The sequence below is a fragment of the Diadema antillarum genome, unplaced genomic scaffold (assembly GCF_040938485.1).
Source record: "Diadema antillarum isolate AM-2024a unplaced genomic scaffold, OU_Dant_1.0 scf00000008, whole genome shotgun sequence".
Taxonomy (NCBI): Eukaryota; Metazoa; Echinodermata; class Echinoidea; order Diadematoida; family Diadematidae; genus Diadema; species Diadema antillarum.
Window position 1 is genome coordinate 1,177,739 of NW_027270897.1, and position 10,701 is coordinate 1,188,439.

Sequence of the window (10,701 nt, forward strand, 5' to 3'; positions counted from 1 at the left end):
ATTAAGGTTAACAGTGGTTTGTTTGTTTGTTTTTCTTGTGTAAAATTTGTTTTGCAAGTTGATATGTGGAGGCAGTTAGCTTCCACACACCAGTGTGAAACAGGTGCGTAGGGCTGTGGGTCCCGCACCAACACATTTGTATCCTCCACGTGTCCTGTGTAACGGCATGCTCTCTTGAGCCCCCTGTATATAGAGTCTGTGTGTACAAACTGAAGAGAGAAAGAGAGAGTAAACCGTTTTATCATTCTTTTCAAAACACATTTGCCCCCGCGTCTGTCTTTTGCGTGCCGTAGAAAGAGATTTGGTCGGAGTGAGAGATTGGCGAGTGATGTAGATATATCTAATGTGGATGGGGGGGGGGGGGGGGGGGGGAGTGAGGATGTAAAAACGAACTTGCAATGGAATGCTTCATATGAATCAATGCAATTTAGAATAGAAATAGTTATTTTTCAAGGATATTGCAATTATGAATAAGGGCACATTTTACACACACACACACACATTCACAAGTAGAAACACATATCATGCAAGGGAGATTAAAGTTTGATCTCAGAGATGTTGGGTAGTGAATAATAATTTGGTTCATCTCTTTTTTTTTCGATATATTTCTGCGTGATCTAGGTCTAATCCATATCAGTGAAACCACATTTAGCCTTGTATCGACAGAGGTACATGTAGCACGTCTCGCCTCATTGTGCGGTACCCATGTTATTTGTTCAAGGGGGAAAAAATGGCTGTTCCTTGTGCCGGGTTTTGCAACCTGCTTTTCCCATTTTTACAATGTCATGTACATTTCCACCTAAATGTGCATATTCTTTAAAATAAAAAAAAGAAGAAGAAAAAACTACAGTTTTAGTGTGAGCTCACAAAATCATATCTCCACAACAAAGCAGCGGCACATGACCTACCACAACACACACACACACACACACACACACACACACACACACACACACATACATGCACACACACGCACAAACACATACACATTCACACAAGCTGATACGTAGTAACCCAGAATAGTAACATGCCACACTTAAAGATATATCAACATGAAACCTGGGACATCCAGATAGTATGCAAAAACATTTATTGCACATTTCCAGCATTAATCCACACACACACTCCATCATTAGACACTAAAAGTACAACAGCTAGCAATATAAACAGTTACAAGATACCTACATTATCCCTTTTTTATTCTCTGACAGCACATACATGTGTATACTGAAAAAAACAAACAAACAACTAAATTAGAAAAGACAGTTAGGGATTGCTTACATTTTTATACCAATTTGTTAGATCATGTACACAGCAAAATTGGTGTACATAATTGTTTTTCAGGAAAATTAAGAGACACTGAATGTTTTCTTTCTTGCTGATAAAATCATAAAATATAGGTAAGTGATATTGATTTTTATTCCAAGTGAAGTAACAATGTTCTGTAAAACACAATGTTCAGACATTGCACATTCCGATAACCTGGATATAGCACACCAGAAGTTGCCCAGCTTCCAATTTCAAAACTTCAGAGTTCTCTTCATATTTTCTTACCCTGAGAGGTTGACGGTACAAAAATTAGTAGTGACACACAATGCACAATAATAGTGCATGATTACGCTATGAAAATAACTACTAGTAAATTAATGACTGACTGAATGAATAACAAGAAGACTGAAGATTTTATTTGTGTCCAAAGGCAGCGACACAATGTGAACCTCAAGTCTGAATGAGTGGAATTGCAGTCTTTAAAATTTTTCTGTGTGATAAGACCAAATAGCAAATAATTTATCCTGCAGCATGCATTGCTATACTAGATATATCATCTATTGCACAAAATACCACTACAAGTAAGATGTATGCTGACTGTATAATTCCTTCTGTACAGCACACTTCCTATACCCGTCATATGTGTGCTAATTGGCATACCACCGTATACTCCATCCATTTAGCAGGTTTTTACTGTCACAAATTTCACCAGTCGGGTGCTATTCGTGAATTTCACACCATGCGAAATACTAAGTCTGATCCCAACATGAATGCAAAGTGCACACGTACATGTACGTATTGGTAAGCAGTACAGTGGACTCCCGTTATAACGAGTCCTTGGGACCGCCAGTTTTCTTTCATTATATCGTAATTTTTATATAACCGAACAAGTGAACAGTAAACAATAAAAAACACAGAGCCGATAATGTTGCGGCCTGAATTTCTATTTCGTTATAGCAGGAGTGCATTGTACAAATTACAAGAACAAGGTGCATGATATCACAGTTTAGTAGTATTGTAAGCCTAAATCTTGGCACGCTTTATAGCTACTGGGTGAATCAATGCGTGCACTTTCTGATTTTTCCATCCACTGCTGGACCCCATGATCACAAATTTAACCACTCTCAAAATTGTCAGGAAGTCTCAATTCACAGAATATTCGACTCACTAAAATATATGGCATATACAGTAGATGCCCGATGAATACAAGAACGCGTCCTCCACAGTCCACATGCTAATCCTATTCTACACTGCTCACACAAAAATTGAGATTGACATCCAAGATTGCAGACATCCCTGTCTATGTGGCAGAGATGTTGACATCATAAGCACGAAAATAACTAAACTGTATTCCTCATTTCACAACTATTGTGACTTACATAAATCAAGTCTGTATGAAATGTATTTGAATGTGACAGTGTCAATCATGATTTGTCATAATAATGAAATCAAATTGTAACCCAGTCATGATTGATGGACATAGCTAGGATAGGAGGGGTATGCACTGGCTTAACACAGGGTCAGAGTTACTGGAAAAACTAAGGCAGAAACTGTACAAAACAAAATACATGAGTTTCTGCAATGTGCCTTGGTGCTTGCCGACAAAAAAAAAAAAAAAAAAAAACATTTGTAAGACTAAAAGATTATCAACAGCTTGCGATACTTGTAGAAATCTTTGTCTCTGCACAATGGCTGTTATTTGCAATGCTAGAAAATACAAGTACATTAAATTCGCATTTGATCTAACATGAACCAGGGGTTGCACTTCAATTCATTTTACACTGTATCAATATTATATTAGATAGATTGTGTCACGACTCTAGATTAAAAAATTGAGCATATCTATCGTCATTAGTATTATAGATGTGATATCATGCGTCCCTGATAAACATAACTCTGCAACAGAGAGATGGAGTAAAAATACATAACAACTTAATACAGCCTTACATGAGAACAGAAAATATACATTCAGTTCATCATCCTGTAAGACTTGAGCCTAATTGACGTGCAAAATAGATAGATAGATAGATAGATAGATAGATAGATAGATAAATAGATAAATGAATATACAAATAAATAAATAAATACAAAAACAAAACAAAACAAAATACATCCAATGATGGAATGTTACAGGATTGAATCTTTCATTCCCAATTCCACTTTTGATAAGCCACATTTACCTTTTCAACTACTCCAGTTGTAAGGATCATATAAAAATTTTTTTTAAAAATAAACAAAACAAAGGTGGTAAAAATGAGGATTGCAATGGTGGTGGTGGCAATGTTTGTGAATACTGTTAAGCTGAGAAATCACCCATATTGTAGATTGCGGACAACAACAAAAAAGAACCTTGGGTCAGAACTCCTGGAAGCCTTTTTGCCAATAGTGGCTCCATATCTTGGTGGTGGACTAAAACCTTGGTGGGGGATTATTCATGGCCATTTGTTAACAATGTCTGTAATTCAGCCTCCGGGCTGTGATAGATATTGATAAATAAAACACCTTAATTTCAATTTCAATTTCAAACTGATTCCTGCATCAGCACTCCTAGCCACATCTAAGAGAGTTGAAAGAACCACACTTTGTGAAAACAATGGACTCGCTTAATTTCACCAATGTCCGTTCATTACCTGAAGCAAACATGGCCCGCACCAAGCAAATGGTTCACAAGTCGACTGGAGGCAAGGCTCCTCACAAGCAACTGGCTATGAAGGCTGCTCACACGAGTGCTCCTGCCACCAGAGTGAAGAAGCCTCATCGCAATATAATACGGGACATAAACAAACCTGTCCCTAAATAGTGTAAGCCCGATCTGAGTTTTCAGATGACCATTTGGCATAAATAGGCAGTACTGTTTTCTAAAAAGTTTGTGCACCAAACACACAAAAAAACTTACAATCATGCTTTCGAGAATAATGGACATGATTAGCATCCTGGCCGCAAACGACGAAAGCACCCTAGCCGCAAATGACAAAGCACCCTAAATCAATTTGTGTAAGTAGTACTGATGTTGCTGCAGTTTGAGTATCACAATAATAAAATGAATCATCAACACAATGTACATAACATTGGGGTAGCAATAACCATACCCTGCACACATGCCATGTTTAAAGGGGATGGCTAGTAACTGATCAGTGGGAATCAGTGGGATTGCTGAGAAATGATTGTTCCAATTCTTGTGGGATTCATTTAAGAGTACATTACATATCTATTGTTGTGTGAAAATTATTTGCTTCAAAACGGTTTCATATTCAAGTAATGTGCAGTTTAATGCCCCGTCACTGTACAGGCATGCTAACCTGGAAACATTAAACTGCACATTACTTGAATTTGAGACCATTCTGAAGAAAATAATTTTCACACAACAATAAGTATATAATGTACTCTTGAATGAATCCCCCAAGAATTGGATCAGTCATCCCTCAGCATTCCCACTGATTCCCACTGATCAGTTACTAGCCATCCCCTTTAAAATAGGGAAATGAATTCAGTTGATAAAAAGTTATTGTCCTTCCACTGGTCACTGAGATTCAAGTAAGTGTTTCTGCTCAAAGGGGGACAAGTGAAAGGTCATTTTAGTCAGCACCGTGAAAAACATTACTAACAATGGGGCCTTTACTGTAAAACAAGGAATGTTTGCATGCATTTTAATTTCATGAATTTCGCGAGAGTGAAGATTCACGAAATCAAAATGCATACAGAAGTTCTTGTCTGCACTATATATATGCTGGAATGCCAGCAACAATACACAAAAATATCATGCTGCCAATATATTGTGTTTTACAGTATCTTTATATGGAGCAAAATATCCTTGTAGCAGTCATAGCATCACCTCCAATTTTGTCGTGGTATTAACCACATCTGTGTATCATCTGCCCTCCCACTGCCTGGACATTTACTAGGCTTACAAAAAAGTGTATATATGTGTTGGTACTTGTGATACCTGCAGGTACATCTGAAGGTCTAGCTGTTATTACATGCAAGGTTAGTTCAGTGTAAGTCATAAAGGTGAGTGTATTGTTGCCGTAGGCAAGTACACCACACAGTGCTCAGAATCTTGGTGAGAGCTGGAAAGTGGCTTGCTATCATACATTGTAGGCCTCTAATATTCAGGGATATCACTTGATATAACAGCTTACATGCTACCAGAATACTGTTTTTGCACTTGTCCTACCTGAATACAATATTTGGATGATCTCCTGCACACTAAGACTGTTTTTTGTCGGAACAAATTTTGCTAATACCATGTGTTCACCATTCCCCCTATTTTGAGGGTCTTCAGGGTGACTATGGTACATGAATAGTGCACTATTATAAAATTCACACAAATTTCATTTGGAGCAAATCATTCAGCCACTAATCTTACCAAAAGACTATTAAAACAAAACAAAATATGTACAAGGCAAGAACTGGAATACATGCATACACACAGCGCAGCATACACACACAATCTCTGTTTGGAAGTCGACTGAATATGACAGACTATCATGACGACTTAAGATGAGTTAGGGTACTGGATGTCATCATCCATGTATCAAGAATTATGTGATAATACCACCTGTGCATGATGAAAGTCTGGACTCTATGAGAGATTCAGCACATGAGAAAACAGTGTGTACGAGATCTCTTTAGTATCAAGTGTGTTTCAACCAAACAGCCTATTTAAGCAGGTCACATACACAGAATTGGAAGTTCAATACATGCCTGTGACTATTAAAACAGCCCGTCTCTAGAACAGACCACGGACTGATTTCATAGTATATTTTCAGCTAGGTTCTTACTCATATCACTCTTGAGTTCAGTCTATTTTTAACAGATACAACAGACACAGGATGCATTAAGGCCATCTCACACTATACCACTTTCGGTCACATGACTGACCGACTTTGGATCTGAAATAAACAAGCATGTTTAATCTGAGGCTATAGTGATTTATTTCGGATCCAAAGTCAGTCAGTCGTGTGACCGAAAGTGGTATAGTAAGAGGTGGGCTTTAGTTGAGATTAGTCTCAGTCCTTTTCCTGCGCTGATGTACATGAGGTATGGACAAGAAACAGCTGCCCACAGGCTAGCAACTTGAGGATGCACTGTGATATGAACCAAATACACAATTCCTATCACAGATGAGATGAAACTTCACTACAGCGCACAAAGATTGTACAAAACTCCATACCGACCAATAAAACACATTATTAATATTCAATTTCTTACCAAAGCTTTCAATGATGACATTAGGAAGAATATGTGACGAGATGCTACATACAGATACACACACACATACACATACAGAGACATTGGTTGTCATAGAAACCGCTGGAAGAACCTCCGGGCGATGCCTGCCTCCTGGTACATGATGCTCCCGAGGAGGATGAAGCCGATACCAAAGATGCTCAAAGTGGACACCTCATTCTGGAAGATGACCAGCGATATCCCCACGGTCAGGACAATGCTGACGTTGCCCAGCACCTGGTTCAAGAGGAGCAAACGGTCATACCACTCTTTACCAAATGTGTATTTGTATTCTTTATCGCGATGTTTTTTGTGAAGAAGATATGATGCTTTTTTCTTCTTTGTGTTGACCCATAACAATCACAAAAGTACATTACCTGAAAAAGTGATTTTCCAAATTTTTATTAGTTGTCTAATGGTAGAGTAATTCTCCAAGTATATTGACTTTAATGAGTACAACAATATTAAAAAAATAGTAAAATTTTAACAAACTGGGTGAGGGTAATCAGAACCATGGAATATCAAACTTTCAAATGTTTTCAGGAAATATTGATATCTGTCACATATAATTCAGATAAAATGAAAGGATGATGAATGTCACTGCTTCACATTTTTTTGCATTGCTTCATACTTTTGCCAAAGTTTTTGTCAATGATGTTGCAATTAAAAGGAAAAAAAAAAAACATTTGTTAAAAATCACCCTTGTTATCAAAACAGCAACAACTTTAAAATCATGTGATGCAAATTAATTATTAACTTCTGTTTAAATTTATCTAAAATATTGCAGTGAAAATTGGTGTGGAAGCCAATTTCACACTTTTGAGGCGATGACATCATCACCTACAGTGATTGTGATCAACACTCCTGTTTCATAAAACCATATGAAACTTAAAATTCTTATACCTTCTTATTCCTGTCAAAATGTAATGAAACTATTTTTTTTCTTCTGATTTTCAAGTCACTTTTAACTGAGCAAAATTTCTTTTATCTTTAAAAGAAAACATATCATCCATGTATTTCTACAGGCAACACAGAACTGGAATTCAAAACTTCAAGTTGAAACTAACCTGTAGTGTTACTGGTGAGGTGTAGTAGGTGACCAGGAATGCCAGGATGTTGTAGCCCACGGCGCAGGCACAGCTGAGCGAGATGATGCCCCAGAGGAAGGCACTAGATCTCAGCCGCTCGTCCCACAGCGCCCCCTCCTCAAAGAGGAGCGACGCCACTCCCAGCTGCAGGAAGCTGGGAATGCAGATGTGATAGAGGAGACGCACCGAGTCTATGCGCTCCTCCTTCAGCAGGACTCCTGTACAATATCAAACAAAATTCCAGGTAAAAGTGCACCGTTTAAAGTTTTCACACTTTCCACTTCTTTGATAAGTGATTGAGAAAGAGTACTGTATACGCTATATATTTCGCGAGGGTTTTATTTTCGCGAATTTCGCGAGTCGGGAGCTATTCGCGAAATTAACAACACGCGAAAATATTACCTTCCAAAATGAATCCCTTGCCTTGATGATACGAACATTTCAGTACTAGTATACCATGTCACGGTTTACCGAACAGACCATACTGGCTAAGCTTGTTTACGCACGTCCACGTCTACTTGCGAATACTGTAGAGAGCCAATCCATTATCGCAAGGGGACCACTCGTCAGAAATCTAGCGCGATGGACTTAACCACTTCAAAAATGTTGAATTCTAACTTACTAGTTCGCAGAGTTTGGTAAGTTTTTTTTCATGCAGTGTATAACTAGTATCATTCTTATTTGCTAGTAAGTTGAAAATTCACACTTTCTTTGCCACTTCATATTTTCTCTGGTCCCCCAATCGCGAATTTAACCACTCGCGAAAATGTGTGACAGCGGCAATTCGCGAAAATTTATGTACGCGAAAATTATAGCGTATACAGTAGTAGGCATGTAGGAAATAGAACTGAGAGTTGCAAAGTTAATGCAAAGTTGGCAAAGCTAATGAGAAATTATCCACTATCCCTTACAATTACTACCTTACCAGATAGGGTAAAACAATAAATTTTCGTGTGCATCTTAATATCGCGAATTTTGCGGGAGCCAAGATTCCAAAAATTAAAATGCATATGAAAGTTCTTGTCTACACTATCTGCATTGAACGGCAGTGGCAATTCGCGAAAAATCTCATGCCGCGAAAAAGGTTGTCAGCTCCTATTTGCGAAAATTTCATGCTAAGAAAATTTTTTGCTTTACAGTTTGTCCCTCCAGACATTTGTACTGAAATATGCATTGAAATGGCTTTCAATTCACATGAAGAAATTAAACAAAACTTCTGTATTATGATATATATGAAATTTGCACGTAATTTACAGTGTAGGACTGGTGTGGGGAAAAATTACAGCTGCTACCTTTGATGAACTCTACATTGAGGCTTCCAACACTCCTTACCCTGCAGGACACATCTGCCTGCCCGCAGCAGCGTGGCCGTGAAGGCTGCAACGAATCCAAAGATGCTGAAGTTCACCTCGCCAACGGTGCACAAGAAGGACCCGAAGCAAAGCGGCAGCATGGAGAGGTACGTGAAGATATCAAACTGCCTTCCCAGCAGCACTTTGGAGATCACCACCGTTGCAAGCGGCGTCATGGCCAGTATCATCTTGACAAAGGACACGTAGAGGTGCTTCAGGGCGATATTGCCGCACGCAATGCTGACTGTTGACACTACGCTTAGGATGAGAATCTTGGGCGTGAGGTGCGGGGGCAGTTTGAGCCGCTCATTGCCCTCGCCGTACACAGCCCCGAGAGGGGTGAAGCGGATGACGATGAAGCCAAATGCTGCCGTGCACAGCATGTGTAAGGACGTGATGAAAAGCGGATACGGGAAGCCGTAGCTCATAAACAGCCATTTGTTGACATTGGTCAGACAAATGTTCATGGTCACCCAACTAACCATGGACAGGTAAGTCCACAAGTTGATTCTCCCTGACAAATCAACAATGATCTGTTCCATTTTGGTTATTTTGATTAAAACCCCAACACATTAAAAAGAAAAGAATCAGCCGATTTTACTTATATGTTGAATTTAGATGAATGTGTCCTCTCCAGTCATAACCTAGTTTCCTGGCAGATTACCAAAGTTCTACTAAGATGAACCATTACAGTCTCATTTTCCTTTTCAGCTGAAACAAATCAGTATTAATTTCAATTCATGATAAAAAGAGCCTTCAGCGAAGATCTTTCAGATTTTTTTCCTTCATCCTTCCTCCTATCCACAATGTTGAGATGGGCTCATCGAAAAAATAGTGCAAGGCTGATATGGGTGTACATGATCCCATCATGTGCTGGTCAGCCAGTTTGTTCCATGACTGCAGAAGAACTTGCATACAGTACCCATCATTCTCTGAATCTCCATGAATCAAACTCCACTTTCACCAACTGAGCTCTCTGCTGTTCCTCCCGATAGCAAGCAAAACTATAGTTTGCCTTGAAGTTGTCCTTTCATTGCTGGTGCTGGGTAAAAAAATGGAATAGAATGACAGAATTACATATTATGATTTATGCAGTCACACTTTTGGTGTCATGGGGAAGTGGGGTGAAAGAAAGAAACCAGCATAAAAATATAACAGACTTTATTGACAATCCCTTTTTCTTTACTTTTTTTTTTGAGAGAGAGAGAGAATAGACATCAGCACCCTTCTACTTCGCTACACACATACAAAGTTTCCAAGTGATGTCTATTTTCCTTTTTTTTTTTCATTCCTTTACTCATCTATTAACCCATTGAGGACGGTTTGATTTTGCTACAACATGCATTTCACATAGACGCTTGCCCGAGTATACTCGGGACTCGTCCTCAACGGGTTAAAAAGAAACATGTAAGAGCACAGCAATGAATAAACAGATGACACTTTCATGTCATATTCACTCTGTTGGAATGACGTGTTTGAATTGCTCCGTGTGGAAATATAGAGTTGCATAACAATACCTAACCCCGAGGCGCTCCTTGTACACAAACCAACACGAAGCATTGCCAGTGGGGCTGGTCACAGTTAAACAATACCCAGATCAATGTAGTATTCAAACAAACAATACACCTTGCCAGTTTACGAACATGCTACTTGGGAACCCAACATTTGGCAAGTGGTGCGGTGGGATATGAGTTGGGCGGGGCTGGGGGGGGGGGGAGGGGAAGGAGGGAGGGAACATAAAGAAGTCTTAATTGCCCTACATG

At 39.0% G+C, this 10,701-nt stretch overlaps 1 protein-coding gene across 1 annotated transcript; it reads right to left on the reverse strand.

The window, feature by feature from the left end:
* Positions 1-6,570: 6,570 nt before the first annotated feature.
* LOC139717733 (uncharacterized) lies at positions 6,571-9,601 on the reverse strand. The gene is made up of 3 exons (XM_071629237.1): positions 8,919-9,601; positions 7,566-7,804; positions 6,571-6,735 (listed from the first exon to the last, which is right to left on the reverse strand). The coding sequence occupies exons 1-3, from the start codon at positions 9,478-9,480 to the stop codon at positions 6,571-6,573; spliced, it is 966 nt and encodes a 321-aa protein (XP_071485338.1). The 5' UTR covers positions 9,481-9,601.
* Between the last annotated feature and the right edge of the window lie 1,100 nt (positions 9,602-10,701).